Source organism: Chrysemys picta, chromosome 20 (genome assembly GCF_011386835.1).
Source record: "Chrysemys picta bellii isolate R12L10 chromosome 20, ASM1138683v2, whole genome shotgun sequence".
In the NCBI taxonomy this organism is placed as follows: domain Eukaryota; kingdom Metazoa; phylum Chordata; order Testudines; family Emydidae; genus Chrysemys; species Chrysemys picta.
The window spans coordinates 25152001-25179952 of NC_088810.1; the positions used below are offsets into that span (position 1 = coordinate 25152001).

General features: G+C 59.3%; 1 protein-coding gene and 1 long non-coding RNA gene across 10 annotated transcripts; one reads left to right on the forward strand and one right to left on the reverse strand.

Moving 5' to 3' along the window:
* Nucleotides 1–615: 615 nt before the first annotated feature.
* On the reverse strand, nt 616–3843 carry LOC135976788 (uncharacterized). The gene is made up of 3 exons (XR_010594077.1): nt 3686–3843; nt 2956–3065; nt 616–854 (listed from the first exon to the last, which is right to left on the reverse strand). It is a non-coding gene; the product is annotated as an uncharacterized LOC135976788 (long non-coding RNA).
* Nucleotides 3844–6477: 2634 nt separating this feature from the next.
* On the forward strand, nt 6478–27214 carry HCN3 (hyperpolarization activated cyclic nucleotide gated potassium channel 3). Of its 9 annotated transcripts, XM_042846278.2 has the most exons (10): nt 7156–7292; nt 13061–13247; nt 15685–15779; nt 16227–16656; nt 16891–17052; nt 18344–18562; nt 18968–19114; nt 19236–19476; nt 21796–21981; nt 22547–27214. In XM_042846278.2, the coding sequence occupies exons 4-10, from the start codon at nt 16246–16248 to the stop codon at nt 23689–23691; spliced, it is 2511 nt and encodes an 836-aa protein (XP_042702212.1). In that variant the 5' UTR covers nt 7156–7292; nt 13061–13247; nt 15685–15779; nt 16227–16245; the 3' UTR covers nt 23692–27214. The 9 variants fall into 9 exon arrangements, with proteins under 9 accessions (XP_008170187.3, XP_023964383.2, XP_005280797.4 ...); XM_008171962.3 differs by having other exon boundaries at nt 15685–16656; XM_008171963.3 differs by lacking the exon at nt 15685–15779.
* The last annotated feature ends 738 nt before the right edge of the window (nt 27215–27952 follow it).

A 27952-nucleotide genomic window follows, 5' to 3' on the forward strand; every position in this document is an offset into this window, starting at 1 on the left:
CTCTCCTGTTCCAAGGCCTCCACATGTCCACTACTCTCCCATCTCCCCCAACTCCAGCCTCCCTTCCACTTATATCCCCTAGACCGACTCCATGTCTTGCCCCCCAACACCTGCAGTTCACAACCCAGAGCTGGGGCCCAGTACAAACCCCACAAGGAGCCAGTAAGAAACCTGTACAACAGAATCGATATTGAGACGTGGCCGACACTAGTATCCAGACAGAGAAAACCAAATCCCAATGATGAGAAATGAGCATGGACTTCCCATTGAACAGCAAAGAGAATCCAGTATTGCCATTGGGGCCTCCCCAACGGAGCCTCTCCCTCAGGAACCTGCCCTCTTTGGGGAAGCAGCAAACCGGATTGTAAATAAAGACAAAGGGGCAGGCAGAGCACTCGGGGCTGTCACCTTCCCACAGTGGCTGCTTCTGCCTGTGGAGGGGGCACCGGGCACCATTCTGAGCCAGCCAGGTTAATAGCTGAGATTCCTTAGAAACAGTGGAAGCTACAGGGCCCTTGAGTCAGAAGTAACAAGGCCCAGCTCACCTGCTGCAGTCAGCATTCAGACACAGCTTGGAATTCTCACATGACTTTTTAAAAAAAGGAACCAACCCGGTTTAATGGGGTATTGTTCTGTTTATTCAGCCAATAACAGTTTCCACAGGGCTCACTGAAGACTCAAAGAGGGATTTGCTCCCTTCCCTTATCACAGGGATCAACATAAATTCAGACATTCTCCGCTATGGGCACTGTGCAATCTACCAGACAATTCCCAGCTCACTTTCCAGGGGCTGCAAATGTGGGAAGACGTTTCCGATGCTTGGATAATTCATTGATGTTCTCCATCCATGAGCACTATGGTGGGAGAGGAAGAGGTTAGTCACAGAGGTTAGTCTGCGTAACAAAGTGCCAAGCTAACACTGCGAGAACAACCCATTTGTACAAACCAATGTGAACACCTCCAGTACCCACACAGACTCAGCCCTGGGACAGCAGAGCAAGGAATGAGAACCACACGCACCAAGGCATTGCAAGCCTGGGGCTTTCTTAAACAAAGCAGGTTATTTGGATAGCTGGCCTGCAGTTTGTCACGGACTGTGGGGGAGAAAAGGCCCTGCACCCCCGGCTTCCTGCGATTCACCATGACTCTCAGCCAAGCCAGTAAAGCAGAAGGTTTATTTAGACGACAGGAACACAGTCCAAGACAGGTCTTGCAGGTACAGATAACAGGACCCTCCCCCAGTCAGGTCAATCCGGGGGGGGGGGGGGGGGGGGAGGGGCAGGGAGGCCAGGAGGTCTGTCTGGCCTCCCCTCCATCTTCCCAACCAGCTCCAAACTGAAACTCTCCAGCCCCTCCTCTGCCTTTGTCCCTTTCCTGGGCCAGGAGGTCACCTGATCCCTTTGTTCTCCAACACCTTCAGTTGGCACCTTTGTAGAGGAGGGGCCCAGGCCATTACTTGCCAGGAGACAGAGTGTCGGCTATTCTCTGTGCAGACAGTATCACAGGGGCCCTTTTGGGCTCTGCAACAATCACACACCCTGATCCCCCCGACCTAGATACCCAAGAAAAGCATAGGGGAAACTGAGGCACCCACACAGTATTCAGAGAAAACATTATGAACATTCCCACTTTGTCACACAGTTTTCCTTCTGTATTTTATATCACATTAGAGTGAACCCCTGCCCTCTCCAGAATCAATGGCTGTGTCTCTTTCTCCCCCTTTTACAAAAGCAGACAGAGCTGAGGCAAGAAATGTCTGCTTTGGTCTGTGGTCTTTCCATTTCCATTTGTCATTAGGGTTAGGTGAAGTCCCAACACACAGTCTCTTACCCTCCCTCATCTGCAGCTAGTCCAAACCCACTCCACAGAAGGATAATTTGGGATATAACTTTCAAGATGTGCAAAATGTGGGTTTAGGCTCCTAGTCGCAGTCACTATGGAATACAGGGTGCTGGAATGACCCAGTCAGAGAAACAGGCAGAGCTTATGGGGAAGAAAACCAACTGTCTCTCTCTCAGTGGATGGGTTCTTTGTGAGTGAGATGTTTGCCCAGTCCCAGGGGAATCTCCCTTTACTTACAGAGTCAACTTTGGGGTAACTGAAACTGAGTAACTTGCTGTGTAACATTTGCATCTCCCAAGAACCCTAACAACTAATTCCAGAGTCCCCTCGCTGCCAGGGCAGGATCAATGACTTAGTTTAACAAATAGGCAAACTCTGGGGCAGAGAAACTCAGTGATTTACCCCAGGATCACACAGCAAGTAAAAAGAACAGGAGTACTTGTGGCACCTTAGGCTTGGTCTACACTACCCCCCCTAATTCGAACTAAGGTACGCAACTTCAGCTACGTGAATAACGTAGCTGAAGTTCGAAGTACCTTATTTCGAATTAGTTCAAACTTACCTTGGTCCACACTCGGCAGGCAGGCTCCCCCGTCGACTCCGCGGTACTCCTCTCGGCGAGCTGGAGTACCGCAGTCGACGGCGAGCACTTCCGGGTTCGACTTATCGCGTCCAGACTAGACGCGATAAGTCGAACCCAGAAGTTCGATTTCCAGCCGTCGAACTTGCCGGTAAGTGTAGCCAAGGCCTTAGAGACTAACAAATTTATTAGAGCATAAGCTTTCGTGGGCTACAGCCCACTTCTTCAGATGCATATAGAGTGGAACATATATTGAGGAGATCTATATACAGAGCGCAAGTAGTGGCAGAGCCATGAGAGGGTCGGGGGTGAGGGTAGTAGGACAGATAATTCCATCCCTGCACTTGTTGGGTGCCCCTGGCATTGTGCCCCTACCCAGCACACCTGTGGAGAACCTGCTCTCGTGAGGTTCATGTTAGGAAATTAAACTGTATGTGGTATTTAGTGGACCCAAAGCTGATCTGAGGAGGTGGGGTTTGCACAGGCGACCCTCAACTGGGGAAAGGGAGGGGAGGCAGCAGGAAGCTCCTCACCAGGCTCTTGTTGACACTGAGGAGGGTGGCCTGGTACTGGGTCAGCGCCTGCAGGTTCTGGGCCAGTCTTCCCAGCTCCTGGGACAGCTCAGCAACGGCCTCTTCAAAGCCTGCAAGAGACAGGTCAGAATAGCTGGGGAGCAAAAGGGGAGCCCCTCTCCCTCCCTCAGCCCCCCTCTACCTCCCTCAGACCCTCTCAGCGTGTGGGGCACACATCACACCCCACCCTGTGCAGGGAGCACCCCCCCACAGCTCCCTCAACCCCCTTCACGGTGTGGGGAGACACCCCTGTCACACCCCACTCCCACCCCCTCCGTGCAGGGGGGGGGCACATCACACCCCACTCCCACCCCCTCCGTGCGGGGGGGCACATCACACCCCACTCCCACCCCCTCCGTGCGGGGGGGGGGCACATCACACCCCACTCCCACCCCCTCTGTGCGGGGGGGGCACATCACACCCCACTCCCACCCCCTCCGTGCGGGGGGGCACATCACACCCCACTCCCACCCCCTCCGTGCGGGGGGGGCACATCACACCCCACTCCCACCCCCTCTGTGCGGGGGGGGGCACATCACACCCCACTCCCACCCCCTCCGTGCGGGGGGGCACATCACACCCCATGCTCGGCACTAACATCAGTGCAAAGTCATGATTTGAGTTTGGCTTCTCACAAGCGCTTTGCACGGCCGTGGGGGGGGAGGACACCAGAGACTCCCCCTCCCCTCACCTCTCAGCCCCGCCTGGGGGCCCCCGGGCTCCATCCCCCGCCCCGCGCTCTGCAGCTGGACAAGCAAAGGAGAACCCGACAACCCCGCCCCCCCCCAACTCCAAATGCCCCACGGGCCAACCGTGTCCTGCCCCGGGAACCGCCCCCCCCCCCACGGGCCAACCGTGTCCTGCCCCGGGAACCGCCCCCCCCCACGGGCCAACCGTGTCCTGCCCCGGGAACCGCCCCCCCCCCACGGGCCAACCGTGTCCTGACCCGGGAACCGCCCCCCCCCGGGGCCAACCGTGTCCTGACCCGGGAACCGCCCCCCCCCCCGGGCCAACCGTGTCCTGACCCGGGAACCGCCCCCCCCCCCGGGCCAACCGTGTCCTGCCCCGGGAACCGCCCCCCCCCCCACGGGCCAACCGTGTCCGCCCCGGGAACCGCCCCCCCCCACGGGCCAACCGTGTCCTGCCCCGGGAACCGCCCCCCCCCCACGGGCCAACCGTGTCCTGCCCCGGGAACCCCCCCCCCCCCCCCCACGGGCCAACCGTGTCCTGCCCCGGGAACCCCCCCCCCACGGGCCAACCGTGTCCTGCCCTAGGACTCCACCCCCCCCCGGGCCAACCGTGTCCTGCCCCGGGAACCGCCCCCCCCCACGGGCCAACCGTGTCCTGCCCCGGGAACCGCCCCCCCCACGGGCCAACCGTGTCCTGCCCTGGGAACCCCCCCCCCCCAGGCCAACCATGTCCTGTCCTGGGAACCGCCCCCCCACATGGGCCAACCGTGTCCTGTCCTGGGAACCCCTCCTTACCCCAAGGACAACCATGTCCTGTCCTGGGACACCCCCCCCTCCCTGGGCCAACCGTGTCCTGCCCCGGGAACACCCCGCCCCAGGGGCCAACTGTGTCCTGCCCTAGGAACCCCTCCCCCGCAGGCCAACTGTGACCCTGCCCTGGGAAACCTCACCCCCAGGCTAACTGTGTTAACTCCCCCACACACACACACAAGCCAACCATGACCCAACCCCTATCACACACCCCCTCAAGGCCAGCCATGACCCCACCCAAAACATGCGCCAACCTGACCCTGCCCTATGGGGCCTTGCCTGGGACCAGCCCCTGCCCCCACTGCTGCTAGGCGCTGGTTGCTAGGATGGGCAGGTGGTGTGCGGGGAGGGGTGTGAGGGAATCTTTCTGGCTTCCAACCCAGGAGCATCCCAGCCTCGTGGGGTTCCCGTGCCACCTCTGACCTCTGTAGCTCAAGACACCCCATGGGAGAGGAGGGTGGAGCTGGCCTTGGGCAGGCAGCAGTGGAGACCCGCCTTGTCCTGCCACTCATGGCCCCTTGCTCCCTCCATGTCCAGAGTTCAGTGAAGGGCAATACGACCGGGGGCGTGACTCCCTGGCCCAGATGGGCACCAGCACCATTCTGTTTTTGATGGTTGACAGGGCAGCGAGCACTGGGGACTGGGGTGTCTGGGCTCTGCTCCCCAAGAGCCCTGGACTGGCCTCTCCTGTAAGCCAGGCTCCAGGGGGTCAGAAGGGGTGTCCCGCCCTTCCCAGACCAGTCAGTCATGGAGCTCAGATGTGTTACTGGCGGGGCCGTGCACATCTGTGTGGGGCCAGGGATGGGCTGGTCAGGATTGGGAGCTTTAGGGGAGCGGAGTCCTAGAAGTTTTTTCTGTTGTAAAGTGGGGTGGCAGTCTGCAAAAGGCGAAGAAATAGGGTCTGAAATGTTGGGGTCTAAATTAGCTGTTACCACTCAAGAGAGAGATCTTGGAGTCAGTGTGGGTAGTTCTCTGAAAACATCCCCTTAGTGTGCAGCGGCCATCAAAACCGCGAACAGAATGTTCAGAACCATTAGGAAAGAATAGAGAATAGGACACCAAATATCATATGGCACAATACAAATCCCTGGTACCCAACACCTTGAACACTGCTGCAGTTCTGGTTGCCCCATCTCACAAAAGAGATATTAGACTTGGAAAAGGTGCAGAGAAGGGCAAGAAAAATGATCAGCGGAATGGAACAGCTTCCATATGAGCAGAGATTAAATCTGGGACTGTTCAGGCTGGAAAAGAGCCGACTAAGGGGATATGACAGAGGGCTGTAATCACGACCGGTGTGGGGAAAGCGAAGAGGGAAGTGTTATTTACCCCTTCACATAACACCAGAACCAGGGGTCACCCAATGAAATTAACAAGCGGCACGTTTAAAACACACAAGGAAGTACTTCACACGACACACCTGTGGAACTCATTGCCAGGGGATGTTGTTCAGGCCAAAAGTACAACTGGGTTCAGAAGAGACTGGACAAGTTCCTGGGGACAGGTCCATTAGTGGCTCTTACCCAAGATGAGCAGGGACCCCCAACCCCATGCTCTGGGTGTCCCTAGCCTCTGACTTCCAGAAGCTGGGACTGGAGGCAGGGGATGGAGCACTGGCTACTTGCCCTGTTCTGTTCATTCCCTCTGAAGCCTCTGGCATTGGCCACTATCGGAAGACAGGATACCGGGCTAGATGGACCCTTGGTCTGACCTAGTGTCGCCATTCTTATGTCCTAGGCCAAAGGGGCTGGGTCTGGGGGTGCAGGACTCAGCCAAGCTTCCCCGTCCCCAGAACTGCAATAGGAGCTTTCACTGGGGTGTTTCAAGGACAAGGGACAGAAAGGGTTTTTTTAACAGAAGGAAGCTGAGATTCTCCTTCACGGAGGATGCCCCGCTGCGGGGGCTGGGCGCCTCCTTCCCCGCTGCCCGGCAGGGGCTGGGCCCCGCTCGGCGCCTCCCTCCCGGCTGCAGTCTCCGGGCTCCCGTCAGGGGGCAGCACTGGCCTTGCGAGCCCCCGGCTCGCCGCTGGCGGGGCCGAGCCGCCGCTGCCTGCCCGCGCCCGGAGGATGGAGCTGCGGCTCCCCCAGCCCAGCTGACGTCTCCCCGCCTGGGCGTGTGCACCAGGCTCGCTCTGCCCCGCCGGCACCTGCCCTGGGGCGGCCATGGGGGAGCAGCGGCCGGCGGCCCCGGCGTCCTGCGGCTGAGCCCGGCTGCGGGGCAGGGAGGGGAGCGGAGCGGAGCGCCCCCGGCAGCATCACCAGCCGCGCCCCCGGTGGAGCCCGGACCCGCGGCCGCCTCCCACCCGCCGGCTCTGGCTGCGGCGAGCATGTGCCCAGGGGAGCCGGGCCGGGCGCCCGGGCAAGGGCGTTTGAAGGGAACCTGAGCAGGGTGCTTCCCCGGCAGGATGGAGGCAGCGCCGGGCATGGAGCCCCGGGACAGGGCGCAGGGCGCCGACCCGCGGGACAAGCCCCAGGCGCTGGACGGGGCGGCCCCCGGGCGCCCCGAGGGTAGCGTGGGCTCTGGGCCAGGCCAGCCGCCCAGCGCAGTAACCCCGGGGGAGGCGCCCGCCTCGCAGCCCGGGGCCGGCAAGGCGGAGGCGGCGGAGCAAATCCTGTCGGACGCCGAGGACCCCGCCGCGCTAGCCGGCACCTTCGTGCAGCGCCAGCTCGGGGCCATGCTGCAGCCCGCGGTCAACAAGTTCTCGCTGCGCATGTTTGGCAGCCACAAGGCGGTGGAGCTGGAGCAGCAGCGGGTGAAATCGGCCGGGTCCTGGATCATCCACCCCTACAGCGACTTCAGGTGAGGGGGCCCTGGCCCCTCCTGCGGGACCTGCCTGTTTGCCGGCCACCCCCTGCCCCCATCCTCCCTGGCCGGCCACCCCCTGCCACCCAGCCAGGCCCTACCCCTCCCCATCCACCCCTACAGCGACTTCAGGTGAGGGGGCCCTGGCACCTCCTGCGGGACCTGCCTGCTCGCCGGCCACCCCCTGCCCTCATCCACCCTGGCCGGCCACCCCCTGCCCTCATCCTCCCTGGCCGGCCACCCCCTGACACCCAGCCAGGCCCTACCCCTCCCCATCCACCCCTACAGCGACTTCAGGTGAGGGGGCCCTGGCCCCTCCTGCGGGACCTGCCTGCTCGCCGGCCACCCCCTGCCCCCATCCTCCCTGGCCGGCCACCCCCTGACACCCAGCCAGGCCCTACCCCTCCCCATCCACCCCTACAGCGACTTCAGGTGAGGGGGCCCTGGCCCCTCCTGCGGGACCTGCCTGCTCGCCGGCCACCCCCTGCCCCCATCCTCCCTGGCCGGCCACCCCCTGCCACCCAGCCAGGCCCTACCTCTCCCCATCCACCCCTACAGCGACTTCAGGTGAGGGGGCCCTGGCCCCTCCTGCGGGACCCCTGCCTGCTCGCCGGCCACCCCCTGCCCTCATCCTCCCTGGCCGGCCACCCCCTGCCCTCATCCTCCCTGGCCGGCCACCCCCTGACACCCAGCCAGGCCCTACCCCTCCCCATCTACCCCTACAGCGACTTCAGGTGAGGGGGCCCTGGCCCCTCCTGCGGGACCTGCCTGCTCGCCGGCCACCCCCTGCCCCCATCCTCCCTGGCCGGCCACCCCCTGCCCCCATCCTCCCTGTCCAGCCACCCCCTGCCACCCAGCCAGGCCCTACCCCTCCCCATCCACCCCTACAGCAACTTCAGGTGAGAGGGGGCCTGGAACCTGCTAAGGACCCGCCTGCTTGCTGGTCACCCCCTGCCCCCATCCTCCCTGGCCGGCCACCCCCTGCCCCCATAAGAACATAAGAACGGCCGGACTGGGTCAGACCAAAGGTCCATCTAGCCCAGTGTCCTGTCTTCCGACAGTGGCCAATGCCAGGCGCCCCAGAGGGAATGGACAGACCAGGGAATCATCAAGTGATCCATCCCGTCGCCCATTCCCAGCTTCTGGCATCTTCCCTAGCCAGCCACCCTCTGCCCCCCAGCTGTGCCCTCCCCCTGCCCCCCTCCCCATCCATCCCTACAGCGACTTCAGGTGAGAGGGGGCCCGGCACCTGCTAAGGACCCACCTGCTAGCTGCCCTGCCCCTGTCCTCCCTAGCTGGCCACTCCCCGCCCCCAGTCACCCAGCCCTCCCCTTCCCCTATCTCCGTCCACGCCCAGCCTAACCAGCCATTCCTGTCCACCCAGCCAGGCCCTACCCCTTCCCATCCACCCCTTCAATGACTTCAGGTGAGAGGGGCCCTTGCCCCTCCTGACCCCATCCTCCAGCCAAGCCCCCGTCCTCCAGCTGGTACACAGGGCAGTCAGGTTGCCTGTATCCCTGCCCACCCCCATGCAAAGCTGTCTGCCCAGCCTCCCTCCCTCACGTCCACCTTCCTGCGGGCCTGGGGCTGGCGTTGTCCTGGGTACTGAGCGTGAGGCCACAGGCTAGCCTGGCCTTCCCCTGCTGAGGCGAGCCCTGCTCAGCGCCGGAGGTGGGTCCCGGTGGCTCGGAGGCTGAGGTCTCAGTGGAGTGAGGGTGCTGCGGTCTGTCCTCCCTGGCCCCCATGGCCCATACCCTCTGCTACTCCAATGGCTGCTCCCTGGGGCCTGCAGCCCCAGCCCGGTTTCGTGGGGGAGGTGAGGTGGGGCTGGCCCGGATGCCAGGGTCCTCTCACCAGGCTAGGGGCACCTGAGTCCTACAGCGCTGGTAGGAGGCCGGGGGGGGACATCCCAGGGATGTCCTGGCAGTAAGCTGGTGGGGGGGGGGGACTCTGCTCCCCAGGAACCCTGGAGGGGCCCTTCCTCAGCAGCTTGTGCTGTTCCTGCAAGCCAGGCACCAGGGACTGGGGGGGTCAGGTCCCTCCTCCCCAGACCAGTCAGGGAGCTCAGTCTTGTCACCAGGGCCCCTCTACCTCCAGGTGGGAGCAGGGCAGCAGCTGGGAGCTGTAGGGGGTCGGAGACTAAGAACCAACAGGATACAAATCTAGTGCTGTTCACTTTGCTGTACAAGAAGTTTCTATTCCCAAGTCCTCACTGTCATCAGCCTTCCCTGCACCCAAACTCCCCAGCATCGCTGGACCACTTGGATTTACCCCTATTCTTCTTGGGGACCCCTTTCAAGCAGGCCCGGAGTGACCCTGGGAGGCCAGCTGATCACCAGAATCAGAAACTCCCCTGCTGCCCAAAATTCACCCCCTACCCCTTCTCTTTGGAAGGATTCCTGTCCCTGACTTTCCAGGGAAGGGGCTCTGCCCAGCACATGGTTAGTCCTCCCCTCTTGCCACTACTCTCCAATAAGGCAGGGGCTAAAAGTAACACGCAGAGAGGCCAGGGTACTGACCGGGATGTGCTTCTGCTGCCCAGCAATCTCCCCCCCCACAGCTCACTCGTGCATCTGGCTGAGCCTGGCAGTGCTTCGTGTATGGACAGGGGAGAGCTTCTAGGTATCTGGGCCGAACCGACCTCATTCCCCAGGCACCGGGGCATCCCCAACAGAGGAAGACAGATCCTTCTGTCTGCCTCTGAGTAGCGCTTCTCTCTTGCCAGTGGACTAGGAGCTGTTTTTAATTTGTGAATGTACTGAGGAGTCACGGCACATCCAAGGAGATTAATTCCTGTCCCAGCTCTTGCGAAGGGGTGCCGGCAGAGCCCTCCCTCAGCAGGAATGGCTCTGGCTGTGCAGGCCGGTGGTGGAGATGTGCTGGGAAGGGCAAGGTGACCATTTAGCGCAGGGTGTGTGGCAAGAAGGTAGGCCTTGTAATGGCAGGTCCAGGCACACTATGTCCCTGGGATCTCCAGGGTGTTACTGGGATGTCTACGTGGTGGGAAGGAATTGGATGTCACAGGGATGTTGAGTCACATAGGATGGGCTTTCTCTATGGGGGTTGAAACTGCAAGACGTTAATTTCTAGTGGAAAATTATGCCATGGCCACTGTGACCCAGCACGAGACTAGCACCTGAGCCGTGTTGTGAAACTGAAAGTAGCTGCTCACGGGTAGGTGTAACCAGAGGTCCCCCTGCAGAGCCAGACAGTGCCCGGAGGCCCTGATTCTCAGTGACGCTAAGGACCCTTTACATTGCTCCAGCAGAGTGCGAAGGGCTGTAAAGCCGCCATGTGTTACATCTGCACCCCCTGTAAGGGACTCAGCGTAAGTGAGAAGGCCCCAGGTTTACAAGCTGCAGCTCCTGTGAATTCCTGCCCCCTGCAGCTCTGCCTGGTGAAGGTGACAGGGTGACAAGCAAGGGGGCTGGTAGGTAGCTGTCCAGGCTGGATTACGCTGATGTTGTTTATTATCCGCATTATGGTAGCAACCGAGACCAATCAAGATCAGGGCCTTGCTGTGCTGGGCGCTGCCCGGCATAGAATAAAAGACAGGCTTCGCCCTAAAGAGCTTACAAAGTAAATCTGAGACAAGAGGCTCCAGGTGGGTTTGGGCAGTCAGCAGGAGGGGACTGGGAGAGGAAGGACAAGGTTAGCTGGGTGAGCTTGTGCATGGCATTTGTCAGGGGCCAATGAGCTGGGGCAGATGGTATTAACCCCTTCATAGCCAGAGGCCTTCTGGGCTGGCACTCCTAGCAAAGTACTAATCAGTAGGAAAGCTCTTGACTGCTGCTGGAGAGTCCCCAGAGTCGTGGCTTGGAAAGGGTTAACCCAGCATACAGCGTGGCCCCCAGAGAGGCATTAGTGACCAGCGCTAATCCTCAGCTTCTGACTGTTGGTTTCTGCTGTTATGGAAATGTGGGGCCTCACCTTCTTAGCTCTCCAAAGCCCATCTCTCCCTGCAGAGCGCCTTTGTAGGTGCCCACATTAGGAGGCTGGGCTGACAGTGAACTGAGTTGGCTTTTGCACCTGCCTCTGTGCAACCCAGACACTGGGGGAGCTCTCTGTCTCTGTCTTTAATTTGTTACTTGAAACTATTCTTGGCTATAGGACCAGAGACACCTCAAGCCCATACAGACAGCGGTCACTAGGGCTGCGTGCAGTTCTGCTGGGTCACAGGGAGAGCTGGAGTGTGAGCTGGCCAGGTTACAGCAGAGAGATGGGGAAAGGAGCCACGTGGGCCTGGGAGGAAGGAGCAAAACTGCCCTTGATTTCTTCCTGTGAATGATTGTGGACTCCTCCATTACTCAGTGTCTGTCATGGGGGTCCGGGTCTGTGTGACGGAGGGGGGAAGGGGGATGTGTGTACCTGTGACTGGGAGAATGAGAACATCCATGGCCCCACTTGAGTGTGTTTAGAGAGAGAGAATTTTAGGGTGTAATCCAACCCCTACAAGAGTCTATTGGGGGGGTTCTTCCCCATTCCTTTGAAGCATCTGGCCACTGTCAGAGAGAGGAGTGGGGTGGATGGGCCGTCTGGCGGTGTCTCTGGGGGATTAATCTCTCTCTCTCTCTCCACTTCCCTCCTGGTGTCTGTCTCATGGAGGAGCTAGTTTTGGTTCTTTTCTTTCCCCCCGTTCTGAACGTGGCGGTGACGTAGGACACGGTTGCCCCACAGAGAAATCCCCTCGGTGTCTGAGAGGCAGCCGTTGTGTGGGGTGAAATCACACAGCCAGCTACTCTCGGGCATTCAGGTGGGGGAGCCAGAGCATGTCAGGGCAGAGGAAGAAGAGAGACGTGCAAGGGGCACTGGCGAAGGGCTCTGCCAGTGGAGGAGTGAAGCTCTCTCACTGTGTTAGCCCCTGGCTACTAGCCAGTCTTGTTCTGCACCTTCCCCGAGGCTAGGGTGTTGACGGAACCTTCTAGAAGCAGCATGTTCTCAGCACATGCCCCGTCTCGCAGCGGGGACCCCACACCAGCGCACAGCCCAAGAGCTGAATAAGAGCAATAGTGGGAGGATGCTCACGCCACTGGAGACCAGCCCAGTGGGGGCAGGACGTGGCTGGAGGGATCTGGAGTCCCAGCCACGTTGACAGGGACTGCCTGCGAGACGGTTTCTGTCACAGACTCCCTGACTTTCTGGGGAAGAAACGGCTTTGGGGAGGCATGCAGGTGGCAGCAGCCAGGAACTGAACTGAATAAACTAGCAGCAGGATTCGAAGCCGCGCACTCGGGGGCAGGGCTCTGCCTGCCCGGGGCTGAGGTTTAGAGCCTGTCCCCCTATACTCCCGCCACTTGCTGTGCTTGTTCCTCATCAATAAAAGACTTGTTCAAACCGAAGTTACCTTGAGATCCTCTCAGAGCCTTTGCCTGGATCCCAGCAATATTCCAAGCCTGGCTCTGGAACTGCAAATGTGGCACTCCTGCCTGGTTGGTTGGTGCTGTGGTGGCGCCTAAAGACCATAACCGAGATCATGGCCCCATTGTGCTAGGCGCTGCCCAGTGAGAGACTGTCCCTGCTCCAGAGCCCCTGCAGTCTGAATGGACCCGACACACACAGGCTGAAAGAGAAACAGAGGCCCTGACCAAAGCCACCCTGCAGATCAGTGGCAGAGCTGGGGTCTCCTGAGGCCCAGCGCGGTACCCAGACTTCTCTTCTCCTCTGCTGATGCTGGCCTTTCCCCATAGTGGCTCAGAGCTCCACCTGAGAGATTCACTGGAAGAGGCAGCATCTTCTTATACCTGGTTTTAAATATTTTTCCTAAGGGCTGAAGCCAAGGCCCTGGGGAAGGTCAGGGCAGGAACCCGTTAAGCCAGGCCGGCCCCCTGTGGAGGTCACAGCCTGCAAAGCCTGATGCATCCATCTGCCTGCAGAGGCCTGGATTCTAGTCTCTTCCCCAAGAGCTTGGCTTTGCAGAGTGAATTCATCTGGCACCGGCGCCACATTTCCAAGGTGAGTTAGTGGGGCTGTAGCACATGGCGGGAGGCGAGACCAGCAGGGGAAAAACCAGGCTGAGAATTGCAGGAACCTCCCCTCTCCGAAATCCAGAGCACAGCTCAAGATGTCCGGGCATAAAATTGGTGCTATAGGAGATACAGGGGCTCCCCTCTGCCCAGTGCAGAGCACTCCCTCTGGCACCCGAGGAGCGCCGTGCCCAGGCCTGGGTGGGACGCAGCAAGGGGCATCACTCTCCCATCGAGTGCGGCTCTTTGGTCCTGTGGCTTGTGCAGCGGGGAGGGCGCTGGCTGCAGACACCCCTCAGCCCAACAGAGGGACGGCAGGAAGGTGCGTCTCCTTTAGCCCTCAGCCCCCATCTCTGCCTGCATGGCCGCACTGTGCCCAGTACCCTGGCCTCTTCATGGCTCTGACCATGAGCCAGGCTTTGGCAACCCAGAGCCCTGCCCATCCCATCCTGCTTGTGTAATCAGAGAGCTTATTCTAAACCCTGTAAGCCCCCGTGGGCAGTGATAAGGAACCAGGTGCGGGTGGGGAGACGCAGAGCCCCCGCCCCCACCAATGCTCGGGGCACTCTGGAGGACCAGAGCCTGAGTTCCCGGGGAGGAAAGAACCTGGGACCCTCCGTGCTTGGCCACTTGTGCCTGGGCACTTCAGCAAAAGCAGATTGCCCTGAAGCGCAGAAGCGGAACCCCGTGGGGGCTCTTTTATCCCTCACCCCCAGCTACACCCACGGCCTACACCCTTGAGCTCCCTCCTGGGGGAGAGGGAAGTTTGTGCCTTGAGTTCCAACCCTGTGATCCCGGGCAGACAGGAACAGAGTCCATCATCTGAGCTCCAACCCCAGCACTGACACTGCTTCCCTGGGTGCAAGTCCCGTCCCCCCTCTGGGCTCAATCTGCCCATCCGTGACCCTGATCCGCCTGCCTGGTGGGTGCCCGAAGTGCCAGGAGAGAAGGTTTGCAAGGGGACGCTGGGAGGTGTGATCTCTTTACTCCATGCTGTTGGGTAAAGCACCATCAGGGAGGGTCTCCATACCCTGCCTCCTCATCCACGGGAGGGATCTCCTCTCCCTGGGCTGGCAGGGCTCAGCCTGGCACCCTCCCCAGGGGAAAGAGTTGGTTTCCGCAGGGGCTCTCCATAAGGCCCCCACTCTCCATAGCCCAGGCATCATCCTTGAACCCGAGCTCTCCTCCACCTCCTTCGCCAGCAGAACTGGCCATCACCATCTTGGCAACACTTCCCCAGGCCTCGCCTCTCCTCTCCTGGACTCCTCCCCCCGGGCCTTCAGCCCCTCTCACCGGGACTAGTGCAACTCTCTTCTGCCAGGCTTGCCAAGTCCCGGTCAGCAGCTTGGGCACAACGAGGTTACCCCCTCCTCTCCCCTCCCCACTCTGCCCTCTCCCTTCTGGGTCAGAATCGCCCTCGCTGTTTTCAGAGCCTAGCCCAGGGCTAGGGAACGGATCTGGCCCACCTGTTCCTCGTTAACAGCTGCACCAAGGACAGCCAGGCTCGATACAGACCTGATTTCTGTGCCGGGAGGGAGGCAGGAGATGGGTGAGGACGCTGGGGCAGAGCCTGTGATGAGCAGGGGGAAGGGTTTGGGCCTGGAGGCCCACATGGCTGCTGTAAGCGGATGGAAAAGGCCTGTGAGCTCCTGTGGTGATAAAGAGCAGGGCAAGACGCCAGGTGGAGAGGGAGGCCAGCCCCCATGGTGAGGGTGGTGGAGGATACATACATCTTGTGGAGTTACTGAATGAAAGGGAAACTGAGGCAGGGTGCCACAGAGCCACCCCAGGCCACCAGGTGCACTTGGCAGGCAGTCAGGACTGTTACAGAGCCCCTCAGACGCTGGGTCTCTGTTCTCTTCTCACCGATCTTCGGCTGTCTTCTGCCTTCATGCATCTCCCCACTGTCGGGGCAAGAACTTTCCCCTCCACAGCTCGTATGACCAGGCCCAGCCACCCTATCCCTTGCTGCCTCAGCAGCTCCCCGGCTCCTTTCATAGCCAGCTGGAGCCGCCTCTCTCTCCTTCCCTGCCACTGTGCTAATTTATTTCCCTTTGGGATCTCGGGCTGGGTGCAGACTCAGCGCCTCCGTGCTCTCGTACCACGGCTCTCTGGTTCTTTGGGGGCACAAAGTTGGGAGTCGAGCTGTCTGGCCTGGTGTGTTGTTGCCCCCGCAGATGGCTGGCGAGCTGCAGGCTCTCAGCCCTCCCAGGTGGAGAGACAAATGGGGAGGTGTGTGCGTGTGCACATCCTGGCCGTGTATCTGTTTGGGATCTGGGGAGGAGGGTGCGTGTCCATGTCCATGCATGCACATCCTGGCCGTGTATCTATTTGGGGCAGGTGCACGCAATCTCCAGAGGGTTTATAGAGTCCAAGGCCAGAAGGGACCTTGCTGATTAGCAAGTCTGACATCCTGTGTCACGCAGGCCATGGGACTTCCCTGAATCGGTTCCTGTTGGATCTACAGCCCGTCTTTTTGATTTCAGTATTTCCGGTGCTGGAGAATCCCCCACAGCTCTAGGTAAATTGTCCCAATGGTTAATTACTCTCACTCTTAAACATTTGCACTTTATTTCCGGTCTGAATATGTCTTGTTTCAACTTCCCAGCTGTTGGCTCGTGTTAGATTTTTGTCTGCTAGACTGAAGAGCCCGTGATCAAATATCTTGTTCCCCAGGAAGGTACTTACAGACGGTGAGAAAAATCATCCCTTAAACTTCTCTCTAAACACATGGAGCTCTGTCACTGGAAGGCAGGTTTTCCAGCCCTTTCATCAATCTCATGGGTCTTCTCTGAACCCTCTCCAGTTTAAACTGATCCAATTTCTCATGCAGGGTTAGCTACTAGAAGGAGGTTTTCATTCTCTCCCTTCCTCCTTTCCTGGCTCCGTTCCCCATCTCCTTTCCTCCTTTCTTGTTCCCCTGCTCCTCTGTCCCCTGCTTTGTGCCCGCTCTCCATTCCTCCTGCAGGTTTTACTGGGACCTCATCATGCTGCTGCTGATGGTGGGGAACCTGATCATCCTGCCCGTAGGCATCACCTTTTTCAAGGATGAGAACACACCACCTTGGATTGTCTTCAATGTGCTCTCGGACACCTTCTTCCTGGCCGACCTGGTGTTGAACTTCCGCACGGGCATCGTGGTGGAGGACAACACGGAGATCATCCTGGACCCGCACACCATCAAGATGAAGTACCTGAAGAGCTGGTTCCTGGTCGATTTCATCTCCTCCATCCCCGTGGATTACATCTTCCTCGTCGTCGACCTGGAGACTCAGGTGGACTCCGACGTCTACAAGACAGCGCGGGCCCTGCGCATCGTGCGCTTCACCAAGATCCTCAGCCTGCTGCGTCTCCTGCGGCTGTCCCGCCTCATCCGCTACATTCACCAGTGGGAGGAGGTGGGACTGCCGGGGGACGGAGGGGGGATCATTTGGGGGGATCCCTGCCTGGAAGGATCAAGGGGGAGGTTCAGAGCCCCTGCCCAGGGGGAGGGGCATCTTGGGGACCTGTGGCTGCGAGGCCTAAGGAGCTTTTGTGGGGGGTTCAGGGGCATTTGGGGTCCTCCCCTGCGGGTACCTGGAGGAGAGAGCTGGCTTTTCACAGTCTTCCTCCCGTCTTGTGCCCTTGCTCAGATTTTCCACATGACCTACGACCTGGCCAGCGCCGTGGTGCGGATCGTTAACCTCATTGGCATGATGCTGCTGCTGTGCCACTGGGACGGCTGCCTGCAGTTCCTGGTGCCCATGCTGCAGGATTTCCCTGAGGACTGCTGGGTCTCCATCAATCACCTGGTGGTGAGTGCCCCGCCCGGCTCGTCTGCACTGGAGCCGGAGATCCCCAGGATCTTCGTGTAGCCCTGAATTTGCTGCCCACTGGGGTGGGGCTGTCGGGCTCCAGCCTGTCCCTTCCTTGCGGGCTCTGCTCTCCTCGGCATCTGTCACCCATTCTGGTCTAAGAGACCCCCGAGGCGGAGCGGTGCCATCCGCTGCCCTGGTGTCCATCATGGGACGTAAGGAGCAAATCCTTTATTTTACAAGGCAATTGTTTAAAACCATCCCCCACCCCAGACTGCCGCAACAGAGCAGTGTTCCTGGGGGCTCCCGGAGGAGCTGTGCCCAGGAACAGGCTGGCTGGGGAACAATGGGGGGAATCCCTGTCCACGGCCATGGGCTCTGTGCAGAGTCCCGGGCTCCACTGTGACACGTGCACTGTGTCACTCTGTTAATAATGAATGTGCTGGAAGGCAGATCCCCTCCCACCCTGCTCAGCGGCCAGGGGCTGCGTGGGGTCAATGAGGGCAGAATTTGATCTCCCTGCCCCGTCCCCAAGCCAGGCTGGCCCTGCAGGGCTAACAGGAGAACTGCCTTTGGGGGGGTTGATCTCCTGATTGAGAGACTGGGGCTGCAGTCTGTGTAACGGGGATCATGGCATGTGCACGGGGTGGGGGAGGCTTAGTGTTTATAAAGGGACAGGCAGGTGATAAATAAACCTTACGCTGATGGCTCCAGCCTGGGAGACCTCACAGACCAGACCATCAGGCATGTTCCAGGCTGGGAGCGTCCCCTGGCACACACGCTGCTACACACACACTCTTACACCCCCCCAGGTGCACACTTACACCTGTGCTAATTACACATGCACACATGTGCTGTCCAGCTGGGGGCTGATGGAGTCTGATTGCAGCCCTGCAGCCATCAGTCAGACAGGGGAATCTCTCAATCTGGGCGTGTCCCTGCTGCAGCACATCTCTGCTGCTAATTAAATCCGACAAGCAAGGGAAATCCCTCCCACCAGCTGCCAAGTGACAGCAGGCAGGAGGGGCTCCTGCTGCCTCCCTGGGAGCTGGGCTGGGGGCGAAGCCTCTGGTCCTTAGATCAGCCCAGAAGCCGCTGCCCCTGGGGAATGGGGCCCTGCCCCGGGGGGTGAGGCCACAGACGTGTTCCCCTGCTGGCTGGGAGTTCACATCCCCCCCCCCCCCCCCCCCGGGATGGGAGAGACAGAGCGGCTGCGTATTCGAAGAAATCCCTGGCTGCAGTGGCAGGAGTTAACCGGCTACAGCCTGCTCAGGTGCCCTCCTGTCTGCAGAACGACTCCTGGGGGAAGCAGTACTCCCATGCCTTGTTTAAGGCCATGAGCCACATGCTCTGCATTGGGTACGGCCAGCAAGCTCCGGAGGGGATGACCGACGTCTGGCTCACCATGCTCAGCATGATTGTGGGTGCCACCTGCTACGCCATGTTCATTGGCCACGCCACTGCCCTCATCCAGTCGCTGGACTCCTCCCGCCGGCAGTACCAGGAGAAGGTGAGTGCCCTGCAGGGCTTGGGGGAGTGAAGCAGGCCCCAAAGCTCAGGCAGGGTGGTAAGGGGCAGGCCTTGAGGCAAGCAGGGGAGGTGATGGGCTGGTGTGGGGGAGATAGGGCCTGGGTATGAGCTGGGAATGAACAGATACTTGTGTCACTAAACACTGCCTGACCTGTGCCGCTCCTTGCCAGCTTCTCCCCTGGTTCTATCCCGCGTCGGCACACCTGGCCCAGGGCTGCCTGGTTCCAGGCCTGCGGAGGCTGTCTGGCACCACACTGCACTCTTCACTCTTGCCCTGGGGCTTGGGCCGCAGGCGTGGGCCCCCTCCCACCGACCTATGGAGCCCCTGCCCTTCCCATCTGGGTGTTTCCAGCCCTGGCATGAGCGTTTCTGTCTGTCCCTCCAGTACAAGCAGGTGGAGCAGTACATGTCGTTCCACAAGCTGCCCGGGGACACGCGCCAGCGGATCCATGAGTACTATGAGCACCGCTACCAGGGCAAGATGTTTGATGAGGAGAACATCCTGGGGGAGCTGAGTGAGCCTCTCAAAGAGGTAGGGAGTTCTGGAGCCACGGCCAGCCCCGCCGCCCCCTCTGGGGGTGATCGCTGGCGGGTTGCTGCTCTCGGAGGGGTATATTGCTTCCAAGTGACCCTCTTTGCTGCCCTCCTCCCAGGAAATCATCAACTTTAACTGCCGGAACCTGGTGGCCAACATGCCGCTGTTCGCCAGCGCCGACCCCAACTTTGTGACGGCCACGCTGACCAAGCTGCGCTTCGAGGTCTTCCAGCCTGGGGACTTCATCATCCGCGAGGGCACCGTGGGCAAGAAGATGTACTTCATCCAGCACGGCGTGGTCAGCATCCTCACCAAGGGCAACAAGGAGACCAAGCTGTCCGATGGCTCCTACTTCGGGGGTGAGGCTGGGCCGGGAGAGGAAGGAAATGGCCATGCAGCTCCCCAGATGGGAGGGGGTGTCTGTGGGATGGAGATGTGACGGGATCCCCGGGGTGCAGCCTGGAAGCGTGGGACCGCTGTACCCCCTTAACTCTCTCCAGCCTGGGTGTCTCTCACAATGACCAGCCGCAACCCCTCCAGGCGCTGTGATGTGGAGCCCCACATCCAGCTAGATTGCATGAATGCTCCCAGAGCCACTCATGAATCAGACAGGGAAAGACACCAGCCGAATCCCCCCAGCTCCCAGCACTGTGCCTCAGGAATATACCGTCTTGCACTGCTCAAGACAAGCAATGCAGATTTATTAATTGGTTCACCACTTCATCAATGGAAAGTGGATATACACCAGCCTTTGCAAACCTGAGCAGTTATACCACACACTTCATACAAACTCACTGGTAAAGATAAACAGTAAAATAAACTTATTGTCTACAAAAGATAGATTTTAAGTGGTATTAAGTGATGGACAAAAAGTCAGAGTTAGTTACCAAAATAAAACAAATATAAGCACGCAGTCTAAACTCTGAACCCTATTAGACTGGGCAACATCTAGATTAAGCAGTTTTTCTCACCCCACTGGATATTGCCGTTCATAGTACACAGATTTCACCCCTGAAATCTGGGCCAGAGTCCTCTGTTGGAGTCTCAAGTCTTCAGTGTCCTTGTTGTTTGCAGCATAGGTGGGGGCAGGAGAAAGGCTAAGCATGGGTCCACTGTGTCTGTTTTATACCCTTAGTCCATGTGCTTGGCGAACATAAGTTCAGGCATGTCTGTGAGCACTGCTGAGTCCCCAGGCAAGGTTGAGCAATTCCCCTGGTGTGGCCCCATGCAGGTGAGTCATTGCATTGTAGCTCCTTGCTGGACAATGGCTGTTGATGGATTGTTTGACACCCTGCCCGGGTGTTGGTTACTTTCCTGCTGTTGACTCTGAGGGTGGGGGGCTAATACCTGGCTGATTCCCCAACTTACAGCCTGTTTTAGTGACAACCATACAACACAATTCTCATAACTTCATATGCATTAATGATCTACATATATGGTAGAAAAATGACTTTCAGTAGATCATAATCTTTCCCCTGATACCTCACACAGCCTGTTTTATATGCAAGTTCACAGTCGTATATAAATGAGGAAAATGGGGGTACAGGGCACTCCCCCAGGGTACAGAATGTCACAGGAGAATCCTAGCCCCAGCTGTTGTACTCCTGTGCCCACCCCTTCATGCCCCTAACTTAGGCTCCACCCACCCGGGTTTACTAAGGTGCCCCTCACCCTACAATCTAAGGCTTCTTCGAGTTAAAATACTTAGTAATCTACTGCTCATGCTGAGGAGGGAGTCTTGTCCAATGGTTTGAACTGGAGGGGCTGGGAGCCAGGACTCCTGGGTTCTCTCTCCAGCTATGGGAGGGAGAAGGAGCGGTGTCTAGGGTTAGAGCAAGGTGTGGCCATACTGGACAGGACTCCTGGGTTCTCTCTCCAGCTCTGGGAAGGCAGTGGGGGTAAGAATGGGGGAGAAGGAGGGTCTGGGAGCCAGAACTCCTGGGTTTTCTCTCCAGCTATGGGAGGGAGAAGGAGCGGTGTCTAGGGTTCGAGCAAGGTGTGGCCATACTGGACAGGACTCCTGGGTTCTCTCTCCAGCTCTGGGAAGGCAGTGGGGGTAAGAATGGGGGAGAAGGAGGGGCTGGGAGCCAGAACTCCTGGGTTTTCTCTCCAGCTATGGGAGGGAGAAGGAGCGGTGTCTAGGGTTAGAGCAAGGTGTGGCCATACTGGACAGGACTCCTGGGTTCTCTCTCCAGCTCTGGGAAGGCAATGGGGGAGAAGGAGGGGCTGGGAGCCAGGACTCCTGGGTTTTCTCTCCAGCTATGGGAGGGAGAAGGAGCGGTGTCTAGGGTTAGAGCAAGGTGTGGCCATACTGGACAGGACTCCTGGGTTCTCTCTCCAGCTCTGGGAAGGCAATGGGGGAAAAGGAGGGGCTGGGAGCCAGGACTCCTGGGTTTTCTCTCCAGCTATGGGAGGGAGAAGGAGCAGTGTCTAGGGTTAGAGCAAGGTGTGGCCATGCCAGACAGGACTCCTGGGTTCTGTTCCTGACTCTGTAAGTGGCTGTTGCGTTGCCTGGGGTTGGTCCCTTCCCAACTTTGTGCTTCAATTTCGTTCAGCTCACAAGCTCCTGTAACATAAGAGGCACTAGACAAGGTAACAGTCTCCCCTTCTCTGGCTGGGGGGTCGGTGCCAGCAGGGAGGTGGCCATGGCCATGATGCCGAGCTCTGTGTCCCCACAGAGATCTGCCTGCTGACGCGGGGGAGGCGCACGGCTAGCGTCCGGGCTGACACCTACTGCCGCCTCTACTCACTCTCGGTGGATAACTTCAACGAGGTGCTGGAGGAGCACCCCATGATGCGTAGGGCCTTCGAGACCGTGGCCATGGACCGCCTGGACCGCATCGGTGAGGGAGCGCCCGCCCCAGGTGCATGCCAGCCACCCCCACGAATCTCCTTGCTCCCAGGCAGATACCCCCTGCTCCCCGACCCCCTTCCCCTGTCCTTGGGCCCCTAACGTCAGGGGCTTTTCTTTCCCTGCCGACTTCGGGGCTGGGCTGAGGCGCCTGCTCTGGGATTCCCTCCCTCTCCCCAGGAGGGGGTAAGGGGAGCCGCTATATGGCATCGCTTTTGTTCACAAGGAGGGTCTGTAAGTTACTTCTCCCAAGCTCAGTGTCCCACTGCCTCCCCCTTGCACTTCTCACTGGTGAGGGCCGACCTGACTAGCTGCTGGCCCTGGGGGGCAAAGGGTGCCAGGCCTACACCCTTCTCACACAGCTGTAGATACTCAGCCAAGAAAACGGCTAGTGTCACGTAACCCCATGGTAGGAGCAGGGAGCCAGGACTCCTGGGTTCTATCCCCCGCTCCTCACCCTCCCTGTCTGTAAGGCGGTGGAGATGCTCATATCTGCCTGCTACTCCCGTGGTGCCCCTGGCCCTGGGGCACAGCTCAGGCAGGTGTTGGTGACCCTGTCTTTTCTCTCTGCCCCTCAGGTAAGAAGAACTCCATCCTCCTGCGCAAGCGAGCAGAGCACAGCTCGGGGGCTATGAACAACGAGATGATCCAGCAGATTGTCAAGCACGACCGGGACATGGCCCACAACATCCAGGACCTGCAGCAGATGGCGGTGGGCCGGGAGCTGAGTGGCAAGCCAGTGATCTGGGAGCCCCTGGTGCATGCGCCACTGCAAACGGCAGCTGCCACCACCAACGTGGCCATTGCCTTGACTCACCAGCAGAGCCTGCAGGCCCACATCTTCCTGCCCCCCTCCTCCATCTCCAGCCCACTCTCACCTGAGGCCACCCTGCTCACTAGGCAAGTGCGCAGGTCCCAGCCCAGCCTGGGGGGCTCCCGGCCCTCCTCGGTGAGCTCCCAGTCCGGCGCACAGTCCCACCTGCAGACGCCTGCAGCCAACTCCCCTTCATCGCCCATGGTCCAGTCCCAGTCGCCTCTGGAAAGTGGGGGTCAGAAAGCTGGCCACGTGGGACTGCCACAGCCAAGGCTGGTGCAGAAGGGAGAGCCCCTGGCGATAGCAAAGCAGCCTCTGACGGGCTCCCAACCCCAGCTCTCCAAGTCCCGAGGCACCTCAGTTTCCACGTCACTTCTGCAGCAGCCAGCAGGGGCTCCATCCCCCAGCTCTGAGCAGGCGCTCCCAGCAGGGAGAACTCTCCACTACAGCCTGTCCCGAGCCACCGGCTCCCACATCTCGCTGCTGATGCAGCCGCAGCAGCTGGTGAAACACAGGAGCATCCAGGGCCTACCCATCGGGAGGCTCACCCAGGACGTCCGGCTCCTGTCAGCATCTCAGCCGTCCCTGCCCAATAAAGTCGCCCAGCAAGTGGATGGGAGCTCCTCCCCTCAGGGCAGAAAGTCAGCGGGGAACCTGGCTCACAGATCATCTCCCTCGGTAGCTGGACTCCTCACCAAGCCACCCCCTGGGGTTCCAGGCCAGCCAGCACACCCACAGCAGATGCCTTCAGGATCTTTGGTCCAATCCAGCCGGCCCGTGAGCGGAGCGTCCACCCCGCAGTCTCCCGTCTCTACGCCCAGGCATGCGGCAGGCCCCTCCCGCAAGGGCTCCGTGGCATTCAGCCCTGAGGTGGAAAGTGGGAAGCCCAAACTCCCATCCAACATATGAGAGCCCAGGGCTGGGTCCAAGCGTGGGGGGGAGAGGAGTGGGCTCGCTGGAGAGCCGTGCTCCTGGGGCTGTTTGACATGGGGCTGGGGCAGGGAGAAAGGGGGACAGCCTCCCCCAAGGCCCCCACCCAGGGCTGAGGCTGAGTGGGCAAGGAGAGGAGATGGCCAGGGGTGACCACCTACCGCAGACACTGACTCTGCCAGAGTCATATGCCTGGCTGCAGGGCAGGCTCTGCCCAGGGGTCGCTCTGGGATTCTCCTGACTCCACTGAGGACAGGAAGCCACTAAAAGGCTGCCCCCATCTGCACCCCAGAGCAAGGGGGCAGCAGGGATGTGGACTGGGCTGACTCCATCAGTGCCCTCTGCACTCTGCCTCTCCCTGGGAAACCAACCTTGCAATGGGACCCTGCCCCTACTCTGTCCCCTTGCCATGGGGCCCTGCCCTATTCCTCACTCCACCCGCTCCCAATGGGCCCAGCCCCTGCCCTGCAGGGCATAGGCCCCACCATGGTGAGTAGCGTCAGGAAGGCACTCAGCGGCTCCTCCCACTCATGTTTCTCCATTAGGAAATTCTCCCAGCCCCCCCACCTTGCCCATCCCTCAGCTGTGTCCCCACAATGGCCTGGTTCAAGCCTTTGCCCTGTGGGGGAGGCAGGGGGAGGGTGACAGGGCCAGAGCCCCAGGGTGAGGCCTTTCCCCTCACCCACAGCAGGGGACAGAGTGGGGGGGGTGGACCCCATGGAGAGGCCTTTGCACTGGGGGAGGGCAGAGTGGGAGGAGGTGGGGGATTGCAAGGTTGCTGAAAACTGGAATCCCCCTCAGTCCAGCTCCCAAGCCTCTGTACCCAGAGCAGGACGACAGGGGCCCCATGGCGCTGGCTGCCATGGCTGACCCAGGAAGCCAAGATGAATCCATCCAGCACCCCATGGTCCCAGGCAGCTCCGAGTCCCCAGGACTCCAAGTGTCTCCCCTCTCTCCCCCTCATCCCCAGCTGGTCTAGTCTGAGAGGCCACACAGATCCTCATGCACGTGGCCTCTGCCCCCAGAGGCCTGGCAAGTCACTGCCACTTGTGAACACGTCTCAGCAGCCCCGTCTCCCATAAGGTGAGGTTAAATGTGTGCAGGAGCTCATGCAAGTGCCTCTCGCCCTAGAGAACCCAGATCCCTGGGGAAGGGAGGCATGGGGAGCAGGCATGTCTCATCCCCCACCTCTCCGAGCACCTGGTCTTTATAGTCAGATAGTCCCTGTAGAAAGGGGGAGATCTTGACCCAGCAGAAGGGAGCCGTGGCCCAGAGCTGTCCTGGCTGTAACTGTCTGGGCTGGATTTGAGCTGGTGGGTTCCCTCCACCTCACAGCTCCTGGCCTGTCCTGGGGTCCAGGAGGCTGCCTCTGAGGACACAGGCCCAGTGCTGGCTTCCCTGAGGGGTTTGTTCCTGGTATCCGTGGCTTGTCAGGAGAAGATTAATCAACTCCCCTTGGTGCAAGGAGCCAGGCCTGGAAATACAAAAGCTGAATAGAAATGTCCCGAGGTCCCCCAGGGCCTGTGCTGGGAGGCCAAAGGTGATGTGCATTCCTATGAGACAGGCTCTGATGGATGTTCTGGGAGCCTTGGGGCAGCCAGACCCAGAGACCTGACTGAAGGGCCTCCTTGGCTGGGTCTTGTCCCCTACACTGTATTGAGGCAGGGAGCACAGGGGCTGCAGTTCAGGGCTCTGTGTCACCCCGAGATGTGCATTTCTCACTGAGCATGTTCTTGGCAGACCAGACAGTTTCCTGCTCCCCTCTTGTGGGAAGGGACATGGAAAGAGTTTTGCTACCTCTGCTCTCGACTGCTAGCTCCTGCACCCCAGGAGGGTCATTGAGAGCTGGGCCAGGGGGGTTCTCTCTTACCTTGCAGGCTGGTGCCCATTGCCTGCGGTTAGTCTGAGTGAGCAGCACTGTCCCAGGGAGTTGGGTGTCGGGAAGGGTTGGTCTCCACCCCCTGTCCATGGTCAAGTCTTGCTAAAGACCCAGCCCCAGTTTCTTGAAGTCAGTCCAAGATGCTCTTCAGCATTAAAGTGACTCCAGGGAGATTGCAGAGGAGATACTCACGTTCTCCCACCGCAGGCCCGTCAGTCACGCCCCAATCACTGCCTGGATCTCAGCTCGAAGCAATGTTGCTTCCTGCACTTGTAGCCTCCCCAGGGGGAGGATTCTGCGTCCCTGTACAGAAGGGTTGGGATTTCCGGGGAGTCTCCCGGCTCAGCCCAAGCTGCCCCTCTCCAGGAACCAGTAGTTAGCAATGTGTGTGCGAGTCGTGGCTCTGCTAAGCAGCTGAATTCTGCTTACGGTGTTGCTTTTGGGTCCAAACGTGTTACTGATTCGGGTTAGAATAGTGTCCCTCACCCCAACTCCGCTGTGCTGTATAGCTTCTTCTTTCCACTACCAGAGTCAGGAAAATCGTATCTTGTAGTCCCTGCTCTGGGAGCACTGACAGTGTCAGCAATATGGAGCTCAGCCCTGTAGGTACCTGTGCTAGAGGTGATAGGCCAGCCATGGCTAGGCACAGTGTTGGGCTAGGGGTTCTTTTCGTACAATACTTCATAAAGGTAAGTTGTTTAGTTCTTCTCTTCATTCGTATTTTGGGATGTTGGGACCAGAGTCTTCACTGCAGGACGAGGAGGGCGAGCTCAGCCCTTGGCAGAGTTCAGTCCAGTGGGAATCACTTTGATGCCTGTATTGGAGGGAGTATTCAGCACTGCCTTCTCATGGACATGAGTGTCCTTTCCCTCTGTCCCTGCCTCCCCCCATTCCACTTGGCCCCGTGTGTCTGTCCCAGCAGCTCCTCTGGGAGGGGCCTGCAGTCAGGTCGCTTAGATTCAAACATTCCAGGATCTTCTTGTTTACACTACGTAATGTAGAGACATTTGTAGCAATTGTGGTAGGATTCCATTGAGAGGAAAAGTGCCAAGGTGTGGGCTGGCCCAGGTGGCAACCGCAGAGCCGTGGCCCTCCTTCCACAGCGTCTGGAACCTTTCTGGTCTTTCCAGAGAGGAAACCATACTCTCTGCAGCTGTGTCACCCTGCGGCTCTTCCCCTGCAGGTTCCCCGTCATTGCTAACCCTGGGCAGCCTTGCTGCTGAGAGTGCCAGCGTTCACGGTGCTCTGGGTAACCCCCAGCACAGTGCCACTGTGCTGCCCGGCCTTGTTCTAAGCAGGGTTACAAACACGGCAGCCGTGTCTGTTTGTGTCACCCCAAGGAGGGGGGGGGGGCGCTAGATGCAGCAGGACATAGCTCCTGCCCTAGAGAGAGGCTGTCACTTCCAGCCCTATTAGCAACAGGGGGAGAGGCCACAGTAGAAGCACCCTGTGTGTGTGTGTATGTGCGCGAGTCTAGTCACCAAAGACCATGATCCTTCACTCTTGCACTCACAGCAGTTGATGTACAGAGCTTGTAGTTTTCATATTGCAGAGACTTTAAAAGCGTTTTTTAATTTTTGGTCGTTGTACATAACAGATTTAAATAATAAAGAGCGACTCCAAGCTGGCATCTAACTGCACCTCTGTCAATACAGCCGCTGCGGCTCAGTGAAATGCTGCCCAGCCCATCACCCGCTGCTGGGGTTAGAGAAGCCCCTAGCCCCCACTCTTCAGCCGTCACAGCTCTAGATGTCCTCCTGCCAGTGGCTTCTTTGGTCATGGTGCCTATTAGTGACACCGAGCCAGAGAGGAGACAGCCCCCTTTGCTCAGGTGATGCCTGGGCAGGCACCTTGGTGCTGGCAGTGCAGGGTCTGCCTTGCTCTCTGGGACAGTTAAGGGTAATTCTCAAAGCCCTTCAACCCTGATGAAATTGTAATGGTGCCTGGGCTCGTCCAGAGACTGCAATGAAACAGGACAATGCTGCTTCCCTAGACCAATGGCCCATGCAAATCCAAATCTAGCTCCTGGGAGGGGATTGTACATGGGTGTGGGGGAAAAACTGTATCCCCCAAGCCCTCATTGGAGCCAGGAAGCTGTGCAACAGAGGGCAGGCAAGGCCAAAAAGAGAGATGGGGGCAGAGACTGGGCTCTCCCTGAGATTTCACTGGGGGCTTGATGGGCCAGCACAGTTGTTCTAGACAGGAGGCACTGCAGAGAAGGCTCTCCCCGCACAGAGAGGAGGCGGCCAATGTTAGCTGAACACAGGGAGTTGGGGGACGGGGTGGCTTGACTGGGGCAAGGCTGTGGTGGAGTTTAAAAGCAAGGATCGGTACTGAGTCTGCAGTTTGCACTTGGTCCTT